The sequence below is a fragment of the Crocodylus siamensis genome, chromosome 4 (assembly GCF_052110815.1).
Source record: "Crocodylus siamensis isolate JL-2025a chromosome 4, ASM5211081v1, whole genome shotgun sequence".
Classification (NCBI taxonomy): Eukaryota; Metazoa; Chordata; order Crocodylia; family Crocodylidae; genus Crocodylus; species Crocodylus siamensis.
In genome coordinates this window covers 164,097,214-164,119,348 of record NC_143398.1, presented here as the reverse complement: position 1 = coordinate 164,119,348, position 22,135 = coordinate 164,097,214, and the positions used below count along the sequence as shown (strand labels likewise).

Here is a 22,135-nt window from a genome sequence, read left to right as displayed (position 1 = left end):
AACCTTGAATGTCTGCCAGCAAATCTTAACCTGTTTCCTAAGCAACGTAGATCCTCTGTTGGTGTAGTTCTGCCTTCAAAATGCCTTTGCGGACACAAGTCATGCAGCAGATGGCCGGCCCCTCGTGGGATTATTCCTACTGCACTGAGCAATGATGTGCCTTCAAACAGCTGCTTTTTTCTGGGGTGTTGATATGCCCGTGAGCATTATATCTAACAGAATCACTCCTAACTTTACATTCATCAGTTTTACCTCTGCTATTCCAGGCTTCTCAGATCTCCTCAGCAGAGGGTTTTAAAAGTCTCTCCATATACTCTCTGAGGTTTGTTGTTTAAATGGTCATGAGGCAGTGATGATTGTGACCCTGTGCACATTTTGATGCAAGTCCTTACAGGAATTTTTTGAGGAGGTGCATTAGCTTCTGTTGTCCGATAATCCCCAAAAGTGGCCATCTATTCAGTTACTTGTCTGTGAGTTTGGGGGTGGGGGGTATTCAAGACTATCCCTTCTATACCTGCCAAGAGACTTGCCACAATAAGGAAGAAAAAGAAACAAAGAAGATACAAGGACACAAAAAGATATTTTCTGAACTGGTCCAAGCTGTTGACTGCAGAATCTCTACAACCTGGGAGGGTAGGACTGCACTGGATGAAAGACAGAACAACCTAAAGGTACAACAGGGTGTCCTACAGTTCCTCTGACACTCACACATTGGAACATATTGTGGAGCAAAGCACCCAAAGGTTATGGAAAACAGTGCTCCTTGGGACCATCCACCCATGCCCTTCAGAATGCAGCACTCTGTAGCAGTAGCCTTTCTACCTCACCTAGTGGACAATTGGGAAAACTTCTTTGTCTAGGTCTACTGACTTTTGACCTGTGGGGTACTTCAGAGCACCTTGCTGTTGTCAGTTGTCTGGAATGGAAAAATAAAATTTCTCTTTCGCAAAATCCAAGATACTTTAATGGCCTTCCTGTGTGAAGATACAAATCCCTCTAATCAATACCTGCCCACACCACAGAAGATACAAAGCAGCGAATTACTGTATGTGCCTTAACACACAAATAACCTGCTGTCTGGCTGTGACATACTGCCAGCATGTGGTTTTAATGCCACATAGCACCTCAGTTAGGGCATGAGTATCTGATCCACTGTCAAACTGCTTAAAATCAACAGGCAGTGTTTGCTCACCTACACCTTGGTGTTCTCATTTATAGAAATTATAGAAAATTAGAGTTGGCAGGGTCATCTAGTCTAAGCCCCTGCTCAGAGCAGGACCATCCCAAACTAGATCATCCCAGCCAAAGCTTTGTCTACCCGGGTCTTCAAAACCTTCAAGAATGGAGATTCTACAGCCTCTCTGGATCTCCTGTTCCATACAGTTTTTCCTAATGTCTAACCTAAACTTCCCTTGCTGCAACTTGAAACCATTGCTCCTTGTTCTGTCATCTGCCACCACTGAGAACAGTGTAGCTCCATCCTCCTTGGAAGCACCCTTCCAGTAGTTAAAGGCTGCTATTTAATCCCCTCTCAGTTTTCTCTTCTCCAGACTAAATAAGCCCACTTCCCTCAGCTTCTCCTCGGAAGTCATGCTTCCCAGCTCCCAACCATTTTTGTTGCCTTCTGCTAGACTCTCTCCAATTTGTCCACAACCTTTCTGTAGTGGGGGGAGGGGAAGGGAGGAGAGGCGAGGAGGGTACAAAATCAGACAGTACTCCAGATGTGGCCTCACCAGTACCGAATAGAGGGGAATAATCACTTCCCTTGATCTGCTGGCAGTGCTTCTATTAATACAGTCCAGTATGTTGTTAGCTGCCTTCACATGAGAAATCTTCTTTCATATCTTCCTGGGCCTGGACTATAAGTCAGCTGGATCAGACGAACTACACCCAAGAGTGCCCCCTTGTTAGAGCTTTTGTCAGACACAGGCAGGGGTCACCCAGCTGTCACTCAGCTAGCAGGGCTTGCAGCTGCTTAGAGCACACACCCAAACATGCAGCTTGTCTACACTTTGCAAAACTGCCCAGAGTCAGTCTTGTGCTGCAGGATCCCTTTAGTGCCCTTGCATGCCTGAATATTCATTACCCTCATCAGAAATTTTCTAGTACTAATCAGCTTGCTCCCATACTGATAGCAATGCAGGGTTGAAAGCCCCCAAAGGAACACCACCTTTTTCTTCTGGCTAAAGCAGCTGTCATTTTTTTGTGTCTCTACTGCAGAGCTGAGGCTCAGCTCTTGCATGACTCCAGAAATATAGGCTTCTATAGAGAGGGGTCTACTTAAATTGTGGTTTCATGGATTTTGTAGAAACCACGAAATCTAGGATTGTCCATAAAATCAACAACAACAAAAAACTTAATAAAAATAAAATGCCGGCTCCCCAGTGGGAATCAGTGGTCCTCACTGCAGCTGTGACCCCGCCTCACCCACCCAAGGAGGGGAAGGTGCCGGCTGACAGGGTGGCATGTGTAGAAGACAAGATGGTGGCCTCCCTCTCATCCCTCCTTCCCCTGCTGGGGCCTCTCCACCAATCATGCCGAGGGCTGGGGCCACATAAAGGGCAGCCAGCAGTCAACATGACAGCCACCCCTTGTTCCCCCCCCAGCCTCTTCACCAGTCAGTGCCAAAGGGCAGGGCTGCCGGAGCACATCTGCAAAGTGTTTGCAGAATTTGCTCTTTATACTGCAACCAACTCGTGAAAATTGGTAAGTCTAACTGTGATTTAAGTAGACCCCTACCTGTAGTCAGTGCTGATTCTCCCAGGTTTGTGTCTCAGTCCAGGCTTACAACTCATTGCTTGTTTCATGGGCCTCGATCAGTGGCTGCCTGCAGCAGATGGTCAGTTTCATTCACTGTCTTGATCATCCACGTTTCCATGATATATCTGCTGTGTAGTTGGTAGATATGGTAATTCCTGTGGTTCTGCAAATCTGACACAGTTGTCCTCCCCTTAAAATAGACAAGAGGGCTCTGCTGATCTATACAGCACCTATGTCTGTTTTGGCAAGATGGCCAAGAGATTGAGAAATGCCACTAAAAAAAGTGGATTATAGGATGAAACAGAGCAAATTATTGCTCCGGTCTTTGTTTTCTGGTTGGAGTGATGATGTCTCACACTAATAATGATGATGTCTCTACAAACATGTCAGCACGGAGGCGGAAAGGGATCTGGGGGTCATCATTGACTCCAAGATGAACATGGGCCGACAGTGTGGAGAGGCAGTAAGGAAGGCCAACCGCATCTTGGCATGCATCCACAGATGCATCTCGAGCAGGTCCAAGGAGGTGATCCTCCCCCTCTATGCGGCACTGGTCAGGCCGCAGCTGGAGTATTGCATCCAGTTCTGGGTGCCACACTTCAAGAGGGATGTGGACAGCATGGAGAGGGTCCAGAGGAGGGCCACTCATATGATCAGGGGACAGCAGGGCAGGCCCTATGAGGAGAGGCTACGGGACCTGAACCTGTTCAGCCTCCAAAAGAGAAGGCTGAGGGAGGATCTTGTGGCCTGTTATAAACCCGTCAGGGGGGATCAGCAGGCATTGGAGGAGTCACTGTTAGGTTAGATATCAGGAGGCGCTACTTCACAGTCAGGGCGGCTAGGGTCTGGAACCAGCTTCCAAGAGAAGTGGTGCAGGCTCCTACCCTGGGGGTGTTTAAGAGGAGGTTAGATGAACATCTTGCTGGGGTCATTTGACCCCAGTATTCTTTCCTGACATGGCAGGGGATCGGACTAGATGATCTACTCAGGTCCCTTCCAACCCTAGAAACTATGAAACATTTCCAGCATTGTCCAGATGCAGAGAACATGGAGCATGTGCATACCTACATGTCTTTTGCAGATGCAACCTGGTACTGTGAGGACACACTGCAATGGCAAAGGCAGCCTGTTAGCAGCATTCATGGCCAAAATAGCTATGGTGGTAGAAATAAATTGTCAGAAATTCTGTTGGTGACATTTTCTAGTGTAGACAAGGCCTATGTATTTCTATAGTGCCATAATAAGAAGGAGTAATGATTTCCACAATTGATTCAATTTTTGTTTTTCTCTTCAGGACGTTTCCAAGCAGCTGACCGCACTGAATTGATTAAAACCACAGAAAATATTGATGTATTTATGGATGTAAAGGCTTCATGGACCACCAAAGATGTAGCACTCTCAGTGCACCGGGGTTTCAGGTATCCGATAGTTCAACAGTTTGACATAAGAAAATGGGATTGTACTGTGGGACTCTTGCCTCGTTGGTGTGCACCTTCTTTCTACCTAGTAAACTTGAACCTGTTAGTTCTTTTGGGCAGTGTGACGGGCTCAGGCAATCCACTCAGGGTCTGACAGAGCCTCACGGTCAGACCTTCCTGCCCATGCCCCCCTGTCTCCCTTTTTACTCCTATCTCTCACCTGCTGTGACTTGATCTTTGGTTCTTTTAACTGGGGAGGCTGCCTCAGGAGGCTGGGGTAGCCTCTTTGAAGGTGTTTTTCCTTGATGTACAATCTTCCAGGCTTCTCTGCCTCAAACCCTACAGGGTGGGTTTCACCTTTAGGGCAACTCCAATTGTGCCTTAGGGGGAATAATTGTGACCTTCAGCCATCCCTGTGGTCACACCCAGGTCTCACAGATGTTACTTAATGGTTGGAGGTGGGGCAGGGGGCCTCAGCCCCTCAAGCCTTGAACCTTTATTGGGATTCTGCCTTGTCTTCAGACCCTTTCCTCTAGCTTGGCCCTACTAGCCCCAGGTCCACTGTCCTGGACCTCAGCTTCTGAGCTGCTGGCCCCAAGCAGGTGCTTCCACCCTTCCTGGGCTCCTGTCTCCTGCACTCTGGGCCAGCCCTCAGAGTCCCTAATCCCAGGCCAGGCTGCTCTCACTATCTCTGCCCTTAGTCCTCTGGTCCATGAACCCAGGCTGGAATGCTTAGTTATTCTACCCTCAATCCTCTGGTCCTTGAACCTGGGCCAGGCTGGTTGCTTTCTCAGCCCTCTAGTCCCTGACCGAGGCTAAGCTGCCTGATGCCGAGTGCCCTACCAGGTACCCCTCTATGGCCTCAATACCTCCCCCATTGCTACAACTCAGTTCTTAAGTGCTAAACAGACATAAATATCAGCATAACAGAAATATCTGCAAACTGCTTCCACAAAATCCTTTTCTACTCTGGGTCAGTACCCTACCCCAAGCTGTACTTCCCAGAGCTAAGCTCACTCTCTCTTGTGGGTAGCTTGGGTGTCCACAGGCCTTCTCCCTGCAGTCAGCTTCCCTGGGGGGCTTCTCTGTCTGCAGCATGCAAGGTCTGACTGCCTGCTGTGGCTCAGGCCCTGGGTTTATATGCCTCAGAGCCTTGCCCTCTTTCTGTCTTGTAGCTCCCCAACCACATGCAGGAGTGTCCCCTTTTAATTAAACTGTTCTTGCTGCTGCAGGCCCACATAACTAACTTAGCCTGCTGCCTCCTTTTAAAGTAACAGGAGCCCTCTGGCTCCTGGTTACAGGCAGATTCAGCAATAGATGAATGCAGAACTGATAATCTAAAATTCTAATGATGAAGTGTAATCCTTCTCAGACAGCCCTCTAGCAGATTGCAGTACTTTTTGGGGACTAAGAATGTCAGCTTCCAAGAAAAAAAAACCATTGTATTATTGTAGTCATGACAATCCAGGGAGAATGTGAGAAACGAAGTTTGGCAATACCTTTTGTTGAACAAACTATGTAATTGGGAAAGACGGTAGACAAGCTTTCAGACACAAAATGCTCTTCCTCATTTTACAGAACAAGCACTCTATCAGAGATGGAGTTTATTCTGGACATTAAAATAAAATTATTTTGTGAGATGTTCAGCAGAGGAAGAGATGGAAGCTCGATAATTGGTACTTTTAAAACTGACCTGGACAAAGCACTAGAAAAAAATCTGCATTGTCAAGGTGATGGAGTGGATAATCTTGCAGGGCTTTTCCACATTTATGTTTTATGAGAATCTGAATCTTTACCTTTTGCTCAGTTTATTATCATAAAAGACTTTGCTAACATTGTCTTTTCAGGGTGATTGGCCTCTTTACTCATGGCTTCCTTGCTGGATATGCTGTGTGGAACATCATTGTAATTTACCTTTTAGCAGGAAGCCAGCTGTCTGCTCTCTCAAACCTACTACAACAATACAAGACTTTAGCATACCCTGCACAGTGTCTTTCTTACCTGTTGTTGACTATCAGTACAGTCTCAGCCTTTGACAGGTAAGATACCTGTGCATTTATGTAAACTGTATAATTTGAGTGCATTCTATTCTCCAAGTCATCTCTGTAATTATACATTTTTTTGCTCTGTGAGATTTCTTTAGCTTGGGATGTAATGTACTATTGGATATTTCTTAATTTGTTGCAGTTATTTTGTACTTTGTTTTACAGTAATAAAGAAACATTATATGAACTGTATGTGTGTGTGCGCGTGCGGACGTGTGCAGATACATATGCAGATACTGTTATTTTGGCACTAAGGGAACGTAGTGGATATATATAGAGGCATTTTGCAAATATGGCTAATAAAGCAGTAAAGCACATCAAGGAGCCAATTACTCCATGCTTCAGTATCTGATAAAAGGTTTTCTTTATATTATTATATCCAGGATTGACTTGGCTAAAGTATCAGGAGCAGTGCGTGGCTTTCTTACCCTGGACCCAGCAGCAGTAGCCTCTTTTTGTGAGTATTCAACAGACTGCAGTGTTGTTCCATAGCAGAAAATTACTGAATGTAGGTATCTTGGGATGCATTTTCAGTGCTGAGCTTCAATGGGAAATTTCCACTTCTGTTAATAGGATCTTCTTCCCTAATCATTCTCAAATCTACCCTGCTAAATTGGGGGGATGAGAATTTTTAATATTGTATAGCTTTCTGTAGAGTGAGTATTTGTGGGACTTCTGTACCTTTTCAGTCCTTTTTCTTTCCCTTTCATAATGCTACTTTCACCCTACTGAATGCAGCACACAGTGTTAGTAAAACAGAAATAGTGATATATCTCTTTGATGCGGACAGCAGGTTGCTAGTGCCCTTGGTCAGGATGGTAAAGTCCAGAGTTCAGAAGCTAGACTGAAGGTCCTAGGGATGAGTATTCAAGAGCAGGAAGAATGGGCTCATAAAACAGAGCACATTCTAAGGAGCTAGTGGAGTAGTAGGGAGACTGCATGGTAATGCTCATTGTTTTGGGATGAGACAATATGTTGTGTCCCACCCAGTGAATGTTTTCTAATTTCTTTCCATTACTTCCAGTGTACTTCACAGCTCTCATCTTGTCTTTGAGCCAGCAGATGACAAGTGACAGAATCAACCTTTACACACCACCTTCAGAGAATGGCAGCCTTTGGTAGGAAATCTGAACAGCATTACTTTTTTCCCCTCTCAAATTGTTAATAGTGCCATATATCCTTGTAGGAATTCTTACAACATCAGTGGATTAACAAGGACATGTGTTATATATCTTAAACTGCCATTTCTGTTACTAAGCCTGTCCTAGTATTTTGGCATTTGAAACCTTAAACTGAGTCCCTGATGGCTTCAGAGAGAAATAAGATTGCTTGGCAGTGCCAAAGATTGGGTTCAGTCTGTCTTGCTGACCAAATGCACTCATTGTACTAAACAAAAATACAGGCTTGTTGGCTCTGTCTTGAGACATCAAATTCAGAAGCTATCTGAAGACATTTGTTTGTTGGTGGCCTGTCACATGAGAGGGCTGTTCATTTTGTTTCAATGTGCAGACAAATTAGGGAAGTGCCAATGTCTTTTCTTGAGAAGATTCTCTGTTCTGTCCAACAAGTGTCCTGACAAAGTCCATTGAATCTCTTTCATAGGAATATAGAACCAGAAGGGAGCTCCTGGGTCACAGTCCAGGTCTCTGTTATTGCAGGCATCACATCATGTAATCCTTTTCTTAAATTTATCAAGCTCCATCTCAGAAGCAGTTAGGGTTTTTGCCCTCACAACTCCGTGGCATGTTCCTTCCAGAACTTCACTGTTCAGATGGCTAGAAACCTACTCGTTTCCAGTCTAAATACATTTTTGATCAGTATATTACCCGTATGTTTGTGCCAGCAATGCCATTTAGGATAAATGGCTCTTCTCCCTTTTGACTATTTATCCCCTTCGTGGATTTCTAGACACCCTTCACTTCCCTAAGTGAAACAAACCAAACTTTTCCAGACTTCTCTCATATGGTAGGTTTTTTATTTCCATTATGATCCTAATTTCCCTCCATTGGATTTTCATTTACTATGTCAGGAATCCAGCTAAAACTCTCTTATTAAATCCAAAGGCCAGTAGTAGTTTAAAAAAAATTGAGCAAGTATTCTAAAATAATGTAACAAGTAGCTGTATATTAGGTAACACTTTTACAGCACTAACTGTATTTTCTCACATACAGCATGCCCCTGAAAAAGACTAGAAAACACTGCTAAATACTAGTAACTGGGTGCATCTACATGTGCTGTCAGTGTGCAGCAGTAAACTCCAGAGCAATTCAAGCTGGAGTCAACTGCTTCCAGGTGCAGTGTCTACACATGCGCTCAGACCGCAGCAATTTGAGCCAGGGCAGAACAGCCCTGGGCTGGCAGGGGACACAGGGGGTCAGCTCCGAACTCAGCAGGGCTGACCAGGCAAAATTTGTTCCCGACAGTACTATCTTTTGGTGGAGTTAATTAATTTACTTTGTCCTAATACTGGTGCGTACCTGGTGCATGTGTAGATGGGGTGATGCTATACTGCAGAGCTCCTCAGTAAAGTGCACATGTAGAAGCACCTACTGAGTAGCAGCCTTTGCACATGCTGGAGGAAAGGAAAAGTGTCCACAGCCAGTAGCTTAAGGAATTCCACCTGCAGCACTACAAAATTAATTTTGCTCCCCTACCTCTACAGAGTCAAAAACTGCTATTACCATATTTTCTCATTTATAATGCACACCCAAATTTCCAGCAGCTGGATTTTGGAGTGGAAAGGGTGTGTCTTGTATATGAGAAAATATAGTATTAACTAGCCAATTGCCAGTCAAGAATGACTGGGGGGCAGGGACACAGGCTTTGGGTCTGTCTGTGCTCCCCCACGCCCCCTCCAAGTCCAGACCTGGTCCACCCGACCACGTCCACCTGCTTCCCCTCCTTCCCCTCTCTGCTTTCCTCCCAGCTGTTGGCAGGGCCCAGCGGCAGTGATGGCAGTGGTGGAGAGCCATCACTGTGCCCCTCCCTGCTGACTTTTGTAGGGGCCCAGTGGCAGTGGGGTGGTGCGCTGCCCACCATCATGGTGGTGCGGACGAGTCCCACGTCTGGCCCTGCCCCCGCTTCTCATCTGGTCGGAGGAGGGGGCGAATGGGCCCACTTCCCCTACCCTTACCCCTGCTGCTTCTAGGCTGGGCCCATTCCCCCCCACTTGGGGCTGTTGTCAGGGCACAGCAGCGGGGCACCGGCACCATGCCCCCCCAGCTCCCCTCTATCTCTCCCCCTCCCTGCTGGCTTTTCTCAGGGCCCTGGCAACTCTGCATCCACCTGCATCTGGCCCCGCCCATGCTTTTCCTCTGGTTGAGGGAGGGAAGGAACAGAGAGGGAGGGAAAGGGCCCACTCCCCCCCTGCTCTGTCGCCACTGCTGCAGCCTCCCCCAATGCTCCATCCCATGTCCATGCCATGTCCAAATACTCTTGGAGCCCTCTCATTGTTTCAGTCAGCCAATCAGAGTGCGAATAAAGCGTTATGGACAGACAGACTGACTAAGGCTTTTATAATATTAGAATGATCCCACCCACACAGTAAAATTCTTTTAAGCATTAGTGAGATACAGTAAAGCTAAGCCCAGGGCTTGGTGATGGCTCATGTTGGCATAGTTACAACATAGTTTTGTTGGCATTAGCAAAAAAACACTTTTTCATAGTACCTCTTATTCCCTTAGATTTTCCAATTAAATCATTATCTTTCAGAGACTTTGCCTCCCCAAAACTGGTCCGACATAGCCTGCGACGCATCTATCTTTCCAAAACAGAAAAACTTTCTTTTTCATTGTTTGTTTGTTTGTTCTTGTTGAGCTTTCCTAGACTTAATAGAATCAACTGGTTTACATTTTTTGTTGCAAAAAAGTATTTATAAAAGTGAAAAGTTCTGTGAACTTCTCCTGTTTGTACTGAATGCATCTTTGTTTTTGTATGATGAGACAGAAGGAACAGAAATGTTCACATTGTATTTTATTTGTAGGTCATGTTGTCATTGACTTGCCTGCTAGCTTAGGTCTCTCTTAAGTTCCTTGTAGTCCTTGTTGGTCCTGTCTCACCTAAACAACTGTTTCATCGGCAGATTTTGCTGTTTCACTGCCTTTCCCCCTGTATGCTATGTTAGTAAACATATTAAAGAACCCAGGATTTAGTATGAAATCTTGAGGCACATTGTTAATTTTTAGCATGATGGAAACTGTATTTAATTTTCTTCTTATTTTTAGCTGTGTAACTAAGGAAAGAGCCTTTTTGCTGAAATCTGTAATTTAACATTTTGTACCATGTAGGGAGGGTCCCTGCTTTCATCATTCATTCTCCCCAGCAACTCCATTGAGCCCAGGACTTTCAGGGCATGATGAATGAAATGATTTCGTTTAGCATTTGATTTGATTCTTTGGTGTGTGTTTCACTGTAGAAGTGATTATAACATTATGCATGCATCCATATAGCCTTCACTTATAATTATGTGTACTTTGCTCAGGATGGCAGATACTCTGGAACAGATTCTTCAGCCCTGGATTGTGGTGAATCTGGTGGTGGCTCTTTTAGTTGGGATGTCCTGGGTCATCTTATCTTACCAGCCAGATCTAGATCACAGTGAAGGTAAGGAACATTAGGCCCAGGAGAGGATTGGAGACTTGTGTGTTCCTTTATTTAGGCTTCACCAGTTCCATTTTTGTTCTGTCTTCAGAGCACAGAACAAAGCATATCATTACTATAATTAGTGATCAAAAACACAAAAAAAAATTCTTTTTTTTTTTCTTCCTTCTCTGTCCATTGCTTTCCAAAGTGTTCACTTTTGGAATGAAATATCCATGTTTGGTCTCTGATGACTTGTTTTAAAATGTTTGAAGATATAATTGGTCATTTTTGCATGCTGTAAGAATGGAGAAAAATATTTGTGTTTTAAACAATAATATCTGACTGCTTGTATGCCCGAGCTGAGGGGAATTAAGCTGCGTTTTAAAATGTCTACCCTTTCCTCTGTGAAAGGAAAAATAGTTTTGATTAAACAATATTTCATCAAGCACTTGAAAATGATGTATTGTGCTTAAATGCTAGAAAATTCTTTTGCACTGTTTTATGGTCCCATTTTCCACAAGTGACCTAAGCTGAATACATGCAGGTAATAGTTTAGGGAACATGTTTTTCAGCATAATAGAAGGCTCTAAATTTTTCCTTAGAACTTCCTGTCTTCTATCCAGCAGCCTGGGTCTTTCCCTCCCATTCCATTACTGCTGTATTTGTTGTATGTTAACCAAATTATATACTGAAGTATATGTTTGCAAACTTTACATCCCAGAATGTACTGAAATCTCTTGACCTAAAGGAGCAGAAACCCAGACTAGGTGGTACTGCTGAGGGCAGCACACTGTTTTCTTTTCTCACTGGGAAGCAGATCCTAGAAGCTGGTATTCTAATATGCTGTGGTAGGGACTGGGACTAGTGCCCATTGGTACTGGTATCATGAGGCAGAGGTGGTTTAATTTCACCTTTAATCCTCCCAGTCCGCTGACTTAGTCATGGGGTATGTAGGTGTCATAAATTTTGATCATGTGCCAGACCATCACCTTAGATAGTAATTTGGAGACTTAGGACACCTTCGTATGTTTTTTTCAGATTACTTTCTAACAGTATTTAAGAACTTCTTGCACTGCAGTCACCTGCTCTACCTTATTCCCTCTTCTGGTATCATTTGCTTTTTTGAGTGGAGTAACAACTCAAAAATCTAGCTTGCAGTCTTTAAAATCTTTGGCTAAAAAGTAACATAGCATAGTATAATATTGCCTTCAGACTAAATGGGGGATCCTGCTACTGTGTGGGATTAATTGCCATCTGAAATAATTTATGCTGTGGTTTGGATTGCAACAGGTGCTGGGTGGAGATAGTGATGCATATGTGTTGGTATAAATCTTCAAAAGATGAGGCAGTTCAGTGGAAAGCAGGAGAAAATATTCTTTAATAGTTTGTAGGCTTTTAAGTAGAAGGTCTTTAAAATTGTGTTCTTTTTCTTTTTCAGAACTGATGTTTCAGGATGAAGTAGAGGAATTTCCTCCCTTAGATAAAACCTCCAAAGTCCAGTCATAGTGCAGAAAATGCATCTTCAAATACACTAGCTATGACTGATGGTGTAATGCATTATGTATACTATACCTTTTATATATGTTTTTTACAAAGCAAAATTTGTATTTTTGTATAATGTACATATTTGTTATGGCAGATCTTTTATTTTAACTATGCTATTTTTTAAATTTACCAAGATACTTGAAAATAAGTCTATACAATTTTTATAATGCTTTTCTTTTCTTTTTTTTGATGAAGCAAAGTCTTTCTAGTGAATAGAGACAAAAGTAGCCCTGTAAACCTACTGCTGACATAGCCAGTGAAAGAGACTGATGGGATGCATCGACACATGCAATTTAATGCACTTATTGCTCTAGAGTTTATTGCTCATGGACATGCCATTTGAATGTATGGTCAGGACTGCAGCACACTGAGCCGGGTTGGAGCAGCCCAGGCTGGCAGGGGACCCTGGGGGGCTCATCGTGCTGCAGAGGGGCTGGCTGGGACATGAGGGTGCTTCAGCATAGGGCTAGCTGGCAGGCAGCCCGTGCGCCGAAGCTGCTCGTCCCCCTGCCAGCCAGGGCAGTGCATATACTTGTGCTGCTGTGAAGTAAGAAAACTTTTTTAGTACTTATTTATAAGTGTTGTCCTGCTGCAGAATGAATTAGTATACTCCAGGCTAATAGGGGCACCTGTGGCCATAATTGTATTAAAAAATGTAGATTTCAGCTGTGTTAATAAGGTACTTGGTCTGTACATTTCTTAGTGGAGAATGTTTGGGGTTCTTTTTTCAGAGCAATTTTATGTTGCTTTGTGTTGCACTCAGCATGTTTTGGAAGACAGCTGGAAACTTGTTCCTAGGACTAGTAATAGAATAGTTCGTCTTTAAAAAAAAAAAAAAAAAATCCCAGGTGTTTGAAAGGAAACACAAGCAAACTTTAGTGCCTATAGAAAAGTAGTGAGGTTGAAACTGGAAAGAAAACCCTACTTCTGAAGAAAAAAATAAGGAAATGTTACACAATTTTTATATGTTATTTCATTAAAACTCTTTTTTTTGCATCATTTTATTAAATAAAATATGGACATGAGAGAATTTATAAAGGGAATGTAGTGGTCTAGACACAGAATGGTCCAGAGGGGGTGTAGCGGTATGGATGCAACCTCCTTTCTAAACACATGACAGAAGGGGCAGCTGGGGGCCTAAATGAAATAATTCGACCTGAATTAAATGTAGGTGTTCCATTACTTTCAGCCACATCCTAAGGAATGTGTTCTGCTGCTGATAAATTTAACAACTTTGCTATTAGTGTTTGTGAACATTGCGTGGTCTCTTAAAAAAAAATCCATAGGATTAAGTTCATGGTTGTCCCTGTTTAGGTACACTACAGAGAAGTGCAGGACACCCTTCCCCGTAGGCATTAGTTACATTACAGGCAGCTGCAATACTTGCCTGCAAACGCTGGGGAAGATAGTGGCTAGTTTGAGCTGCAGAAGACATGCCCTTGGAATATAGCATGCTCCCCCTTTGCCCACTTACAAGCATATCTGGTGTTCAGGCCAGATACCTCTGTGACAGTGCAGCTGCTGCCCCTCACCATGCTATTTGGCATGACACTCTGTGCAGACATATTGGGTAAGGACCTACCAAATTCATGATTTTGTGATCTTTGTGGAAGTCATGAATTGGTAGTTCCCCAGTGAAAAAGTCCAGTCCCTGTGACAAAGTACAGGGACCATGAAAAAGCAATATAATAGGGGGTGGGAGCTGCAAGCAGAGGTGGGAAGCCCTGGCATCCTGAAGCAGGGAAAGGAGGAGGGGGAGGTTCTCAGAGGAGTGCCCCCCCTCTAACCCCCCCACCTTGAGTGGCTGAGGGCCCTGGAAGTCTTGCCCCTTGCTGGAGATTGACAGGTGGCCGCCTGTCAACTTCCAGGAAGAGGCGGGACTTCTAGGGTCTCTTGGCATATATACAGTCTACTTTGTTTAGTCCGTAACAGACATATCAGGCCTGTCTTTCAGAATTGCTGAACACCTGCTACATTGTGAGTAATAAGCTCCTTAGAAAACCTGATTGCTCTGTTGCCGCATCTGGGAAGCCTCAGCCTTTAGAGTGGTGTATTTCAACCTGTGGTCCACAGACCCCTGGTGGGGGGGGGGGGTCCACAGGCTGTGTCTGAGGGGTCTGCAAAAGATGTCTAATGTCTATGTTCAATCAAAAGCATGTGACTACCCACACTTGCAATTCAGAGGGGTCTGCACCTCCATTTGAAATTTCCAAGGTGGTCTGCACCTCCATTTGAGATTTTTTAGGGGTCCGCAAATGAAAAGAGGTTGAAAACCACTGCTATAGAAAATAAATGGGGAGTTCTGAAAACTCAGAATAGCCATAGACATGTCATCACTGTTTCTAACAAATCTCAGGGACAAAAAGGGTGAAAAAGTGTACGGATAAAACCTGATTTAATTTTATAGCAACATTTCTGCTAACAGCTGTCCTTTCCCAGTTCCTCTTGGCTGTGGCTAGTCAAAACATTGCCTGTGGTCCTTCTTTGCAAACTAATAGCCAGTGACTATCTTATCAAAGCCAATCTTCAAATCCAACTTGCCTTTCCAGTTTACATTTTTGGAAAGACCTGATATTGATGTATCTGTATGCCTACTCCTGTGTACTTGCATGTGTTCCTGTGAATATGTATTAAACTCAGATTAGCTTGAGTTGAGCCAGGGATCTCTTATTAGCCTTTTAAATGTGCACAGGTGTCAGCTCTCCTTTTGGCCGATTTAGGATTTTGCTAAAACCAGTTTCCATTGAGACTCCCCCGTTTAACTGTGGTTTAAATGAGACCTTTCTTTCTCGTTAACTCTTAAACCAGTTCAAGACAGGTTTGAGAAGCACCCTTTTATTGAAGAGGGGAAAAAAGGTGAAATGGCCTTAATTGAAACACTGGGGGGGGGGGTCCCAGTTGTAGGGGAGGACCGGGTTTTCCTGCTGTCTTGCTGTGTTCAGTGCGAAATGCTGCGCCCACCCACGTTGGTGCCAAGCGCCGGGAAGGGTTGTTAAAACCAGCATGAAGAAGTGACTGGGCGGACTACTGAAGCGATGGCTAAAACGTCTGCCCGTTGTGGCTGTGCGGTGCTTTCCACAGCAAGAGCGCGCACGGGGCGCAGCGGGCAACGCAAGTCCCGAAAGCGCCGCGCCGGGCTCCGGGCCGTGACGTCACGCGCGCCAACGGGCGCTGGAACGCGGCCCCCAACTGCCGCGCGGGGAGGAGGCGGCTGCGGCCCGGCCCGGCCATGCCGGACTCGGGGACCAAGGAGGGCAACTCCAGGCTGTCGGCCTTCCTGACCAGCTCCTTGGAGTCCGTGCAGCGCTGGACCAGGCTGCCCTATGGCAGCAAAGAACAGGCATGGTCCCTGCTGAAGGGGTGGGGGAAGTGCTGGGCAGCAGATGAAGCGGGGAGCAGCAGGGAAGGCCGCGGGCCTTTAGGTCTCCCCTCCCACAGTAACGCAAGTCACTGGTGAGTCCTGCAAGGAATTTAGACTGGCTGCAATGTGCAAAGTAATTGCCATGCCGTGCAAAGGTCCACCTTGCTACCCAACCAGCCACGAAGTTAGTGCTTAACAGCAGAGGTGATCGTAGCAGAGTGCGGGGCCCAGGCCAGCGACCCCATTCACCCCCGGCTGGGACAGCTCTGCTTGACAGTGTGTGGCAACTTCACATTTGGTTTCTAGCCAGCTTGAATTTGAATGTGTGGCAGGGCCATTGGGCTCCAGCCAGCCGAGCTCACCCAGGTCCTGACTCCCTCAAGCTCCTGTTAAGGAGCATCTCTAAATTATAACTGCTGTCACTATGGGTGTGTGTACACTAGCAGCCAGGGTGCTCAGCGCATTGGAGTAGGCCCAGTTAATCAATGCTGCTGGAGCTTGGTAGTTGCCGTGCTCTAGCAGACTTCAGTGTCTCGTGTATCGGCATCCCTGTCCTTAAAAGTGGTGGCAGCTTGAACGAGCTTTAGTTAAAGCTTCCCTGCTGTCATTTTTAAGTGCAGGGATGCTAATACATAAGACACTTTGGACACTTTAATTGGAGCAGCTCTCAGAGATGCTCTAATTAAAGTGCCTCCCTTCTCCTGGAGCAGATGTGTAATTGCCCTATGGCAGGAACTAGTTAACCAAAGGAATCCCCAAAGTTGCCACTTCACACCCTCACCTGCAACTTGCAGGAGCAATATCCAAAACACCTATAATCAGGGTGTCAAACTTGCATTGTGCCCCAGGCAGGATCCAAACCACAGTGCTCTCTTTGGGCCAGATCTAGCCCAGGGCATACAGCAGCAGTCTACCTCCAGCATGTTGCATATGGTGGCTCCAGCATAGGATGGAGGCAAGTTTGGCAGCCAAAGAGGTAGGGCTGCTATGGTGGTAACAGGCAAAATAGGTGGAGTGTGACACAGGCTAACCTGTAAAGACTGGTATTGTCCTCACTTTTCTTCCTGCAGCTGATTGTCATGTCCATCAGGGCCAGGGGGCCCTAGATTCTTCAGTAGGGTGCGATCTCTGGCTATGACCCCCAAATTCCAGAGGCCCACTGGTACCCCAGTGGGCTGGATCTGGCCCACAGGCCATATATATTTAGCACGTCTGCCCATAACATACAGGTTAAAGAAGGGAAGATGAGGGCACTACCAGTATCCTGCCACTACAGTGATAGGGAAGGAGTTAATGTTTGTTCAGAAGATCTAGATAAAGGGCCTTACCCCTCACAACAGGAAGGCTAGGGTTGCCAGCTCTGTTTGAATCTATTCTGGGAGGTTTCTGGAACACCAACACAACATGAATGTGTCAGTGTGCTTGCATATATCGGTTACGGACATATATCGGTTACGGATTACGGTGCATAGACTTTACATAAGGAAGGTGTGAAAGTAAACAGCGATGCAGCAAAGAGCCAGAGAATGCCGCTTCCGGAGCTATTACCATATTAGGATAGAAGCTCTGGGAAAAGAAAAGAAAGAGGAGAAGGGGGTCTCAAAAAGGGAGAAGAAAGAAAGAGCATCTGAAGGAGAAAGTGAGGGAGAAAGAAGATCTTCAGGAGATAAGACACTTACCTCAGGATTTTTCTCACCGCTGGAGAGCGCGGAGCTCTGAGAAAGAGGAGCGGATCACTGAAGAGACACCAGAGTTGGGGCTGGCAGCCCCGCTAAAAAGTAAACAGACAAACAAAAAGAAGAGTGAATTGACTCGCTTCCACAAGCTTAGTGAAAACAACTGAGTGCTGACCACAAGGATTCATGGCTTCAGGCACGCACCAGATGAAAGGTGAACACACTCAGGATAGCAAAAGTAAAGAGAGAGAAATAACAAGACTTGAAGAGAAAAGCCTGCTCTAAAAAAAAAAAAAAAGGAAATAAATGTACAAACCAGAGTTAAAGGGACTTTGTTTATGAACCCCAAGTTCAGTCCAACCAAACTGATAAAGGTTAAATAAGAACAGTATGTAGACAGAATTACAATGTTGATATAATTGTTAAAAAAAGGACCACTTCTGTTTAAAGATAACAAAAGTTTGTACAGTGTTATAAAGATAAAGACGAGTGTTAATCTGCATCTGATTGTGAATATATATATTGGCGAGTGTGTGGGAATAATTGAGTGAAGTTTTCCTCTATGATACCGGAATTCCTAATAGAGACACCCAAAGAGCAAAATAAAACAACAAATATATATATAACAACCCTCTAGACAAGTGACATCATAAAGCAGAACATATAATAACATCCAAGACATGGCAGGTGGGAAAGTCAGGGTACTTACAGCTGTTTGGGAGATTATAAAAGGATACAGAGAGGCAAGGTCCACCATCACAGAAGGCAAATGCACATATTTAATATTTTATAATACTAAATCTGTTAATCCCCCAGGTGACCCAGTAAAGTCCTGAGAGATTAACAGATGCCTTGCATGCTACAAGAGCTAATTTTATGCCCCAGTCTGGAGGACTGCAAATATATAACTCCCCATCATGCCCACTGATTGATATGTCCAGACTCCTTGTCCTATCAAATTTCCCTCCCATGAGCTATGCAGTTAAGTCAGAGAAGATGTGGGTTTCTTGTCCTCAACACTTTGCTTGGTGCAAAACTGTTCTTTTTCTATTTTTTTGTTAGAAGCTGCAGACAGCTGTGCAATTGTCCGATAAAGAACGTGGACAACCTTCTGATATCAACAGTTTAGTACCTTGTGGAGAAGTGGTATGTAGACATTAGGTAATCAAGCCATGATTGATGGTACCTGGAGGACTGGTTGACAGTCTGTGGGTGGTCACATAGCGCAGCCTATTTTTCCATGTTTCCAACTACAAAACGGTATTAAAATATTAGGGCAGTCTTTAATGAATTTTAGTTAAGTTATTCTTTTAATTGGAACCCAGATATTATATAATTAAAGATCAGAAGGAAGTTGTTTATATTGTAAATACAACAGGGTCTGTGTGATAGTCTCTCTTTAAGATTTTTACAAAATAAAATGTTTGAGAAACCCTTCATCAAAGTAATTCTGCTTTACTTATGGAGACTTAATAACTATAACTATACAGTGGTGCAATTTTTGCCAAATTTTAATTACCTTATATTTTTAAGTATCATTCAGGAGAATGTTTGAAGATATTCTGTATGCCCAAAATTACGTTATTTTTTTCATGTTACCGATACGTAAGCTTTTGCATTTTATATAAGCTTTTGCATTCTTAGCTGCAAGTTAAGGATGCTCATTGTCCAGTTTATTGATGAAAATGTTTTTTACATTATACCGTAGTGCAGGTTTACCCTTGCTAACCACAGGGGTTAGGTTCCTGAAGGTTCCTATGATTGGCAGAACATCAGGACCTGGGGAGCAGAGGCTATGGGTGAGGGGCACCAGCAAGACTGGGGAGGGAGGGGACAGTGAGGGGCATGAGCATGGCTGGGGGTGGGGGCGGTATTTTCGGACTGTACCCTCTTCCCCTTCTCTGAAGCATGTATACTCAAAACTGTGGTTGTCAAGGGAAACCTGTACACAAGGCTCCTGAGGAAGATCAGGGATCTCTCTGCTAAGTGCGGTACAGGTGCAAAAGTAGCCATGGCCCCTTTCTTCAAAAAAGTATGGTCTCCAAAAAAGCAGCTGCCGTCTCTTTTTACATTTTCAGATCAAAACACATCTACACATCAGATTTATGGTTTTGGTCTCTTTAAAAAGGCAGTTTTGTATCACTCATCCAAAATATATGTAACTTTAAACATCCTCCAATACTTTGTTTTTAAAGCACAGTAAGTATACTTCTGCCTAAAGTGCCTGTTTGGGTTGCTTTGTCACTGTTTGCAAAGTCCACCAAGAACTAATTTTTTCCATTTTTGTACATTGGAGTGCTCTGTTACTTTTAAAATCAGACTTCTAAGTTGTTATTGTTTCATTTTTCTCCCTCTTATTTCTGAAATTTTTATGTGTCTTAAAGAGGCAAGAGTTTTTGTGGGTGATACCTTTTATTGGACCAACTGCATGGTTGGTATAGACTTGGAAAAGCATTTGGGTATAATAGTACCCTTCTTTGGGTCTCTGGGAGAGAAGCAGGTACAGCAGAGCTAAACAGCAGATGGAATAAGGGCTTATGTAAAACTCCTTAGGTAGGGGCCTTGTTGCATAGGACACTTAACACATGTTTTGTCTGAGACTGTAGTAAGTATTACTATACCATATTAACAGTGAGAACATGTTCTAAGCAGTTGCATGGTAATGCGTACTACAATCCATGCCCACCCTAGATAGGGCTGGGATTGAGTATGGCCCCATTCCCTGGGTACTAACCCTGGCATTGGTTGCCACAGCTTGTACGTCTGCCTGTGAAAACTTGCAACAGCTATGCCTAGCGCCCGCACCTTTCCAGCCATGTGCCTGGCACTTTCCAGCCTGGGAGTGTCTGCCCCTAATATACTAGTGTGAGCCAGGTCTCTGCCACTGACAGCAGGTGGAGGGAGGCATGAGAAACCAAGCCCAGGAGAGGGTGCTGTTCATGCCACTGAATCTGCACTTGCTGCTGGATGTGCAGGGCCAGTCAGGTCCTTCAGAGTCTTGAAACAGTTCCAGTGTTGTGTCAGAACTGAGACTAACAATGAACTGGAGTCTTGATTATTGGTCCCAGCCCTGGCATCACACTGGAGTCTTGAACTTATTATCTCTGTGGGGCAGTCCAGTGATAGCTGAATATATGTTACTTAATATAATATGGAGATAGTCCTGTGAAAAATTGTAGCTTTGCTATGATACAATTGCACTTAGCACATGTTATATTGCTTGAGCACCTGGACACTCTTGTTCTAAGTGCAGTTAACACATCCTAAATTTCATTTGTGACATGGCCCTAAATTAAAGTAGGATATAAAGGAAATTATCAAGGAGCTTACAGTCGAGAGAGAGAGTAAAATCTGATAAATGGAAGAGCAAGATCATTCAGGAGCATTGTTATCATTTGTGAAGTGCAGAGATTGGTGAATATCAAGTAGATTATAATGGACCATGAAGTCATAGAATATAGGGCTAATAGACCTGCAGAGGTTATCTGGTTCAGCCTCCTGCCTGAGGTAGGATCATTCGTATCCAAACTATCTCTTACAAACCATAATCTAAACTTTATATAAATCATTGTGTTATGTCTTGGGTTGCTAGTGGCCAATATCCTAATAAAGCGTTTTTGTTTCCAGTGAAAGTGTTTTGTAATTTCCCCTAAGCATAAAAACTATGAGATTGGGAGTGATTTTTTTTCCTTGAAAAATATTCTCTTACCTATTTTCTAGTGTCTCTGTCTTTTATTTTTTCTCTGTGATTGTTCATTCCGGTGCATAGTTTTTGACTGATTTCACTCTCATTTTCCATGGTTGTAAGTATGGCCTTTTCAGGGTGGTGGTCAATGTTCTAGATCTTGTTGAGAGAATCTGTTGTGTCTTGTTGCTCTTTGAGTGACAAGTTGTTTCAGGATGGTTTCTATGAAATCCTGATAACTCTTCAGTGTGGATACTGGAGTTGAATATGGTGGGACTGCCAGGGCTACTTTCACTGTGATTCTTTGGGAGCATGTAAAATGTTCCTGGCATCTTGAGTGGGGAATTATTGGAAGTAGTTTTTTCCTGAGGTTGATGTGGAAAGGATTTAATAACATTTTCCAATTTCAGAGTGAATACTGGTGTGGTGTCCTCCCAAAGTTCTTTATAGGAATTAGTGTCAGAAGGTTGTCTGCTAACCTCATTGATGTAGTTTTGATGATTGAGGGTGACAAAAGCTCCTTCTTTGTCTGCTGGTTTGATTGCTGTTTTGTTGTTGGATTTTAGGGAATGCATGGCTTTTCTTGTTGAGGGAGAGAGGTTATGGTAGTTCTGGCTTTTGTTGAGAATTTAATAGCTTTTTCCTGAAAAATGCAGTAGTTCAGTGTATAGTTCCATCCTCTGCTTCTCTCCCAGAGACCTGGGGGGAAGGGCCCTGGAATACCCAAAACCTTGTCTAAGTCCAGGGTCGTCCAATTGACAGCCTGCAAGTTGCATGGAGTCTCTGAATGACTAACATGCAGCCAATGACTGCCAATGATATTGGCAGCCAATGACTAACATGCACTGGTTGCCGGTTGGACAGCCCTGATTTAAATGAAGCTGAGTCAGGATTTCCCAGATTGTCTCAATGGTTGAAGAAAGAAGGTTTCCCACTATGCAGGGTTGTTGAAAATGTGTGTGTGAGGGGTGGATTTGGAACTCTTCTAACCATTTCATAAGACAAAGTAATACATAAGACACATTTACAAGTGATTTCCTGTATTATAAGTGTCTACAAAATAG

At 44.1% G+C, this 22,135-nt stretch overlaps 1 protein-coding gene across 2 annotated transcripts in view; it reads left to right on the top strand.

Annotated features, from left to right (window-relative positions):
• The window catches only part of TMEM237 (transmembrane protein 237), a 31,014-nt gene extending 17,666 nt beyond the window's left edge, over positions 1 to 13,348 (top strand). For both annotated transcript variants that reach the window (XM_090044754.1, XM_090044755.1), the window contains 6 exons: positions 4,055 to 4,178; positions 6,026 to 6,217; positions 6,607 to 6,680; positions 7,248 to 7,341; positions 10,704 to 10,825; positions 12,243 to 13,348. In XM_090044754.1, the coding sequence (XP_089900880.1) occupies positions 4,055 to 4,178; positions 6,026 to 6,217; positions 6,607 to 6,680; positions 7,248 to 7,341; positions 10,704 to 10,825; positions 12,243 to 12,310 (674 nt within the window). In that variant the 3' untranslated portion in view covers positions 12,311 to 13,348. The remainder of the gene's footprint in view (positions 1 to 4,054; positions 4,179 to 6,025; positions 6,218 to 6,606; positions 6,681 to 7,247; positions 7,342 to 10,703; positions 10,826 to 12,242) is intronic.
• The last annotated feature ends 8,787 nt before the right edge of the window (positions 13,349 to 22,135 follow it).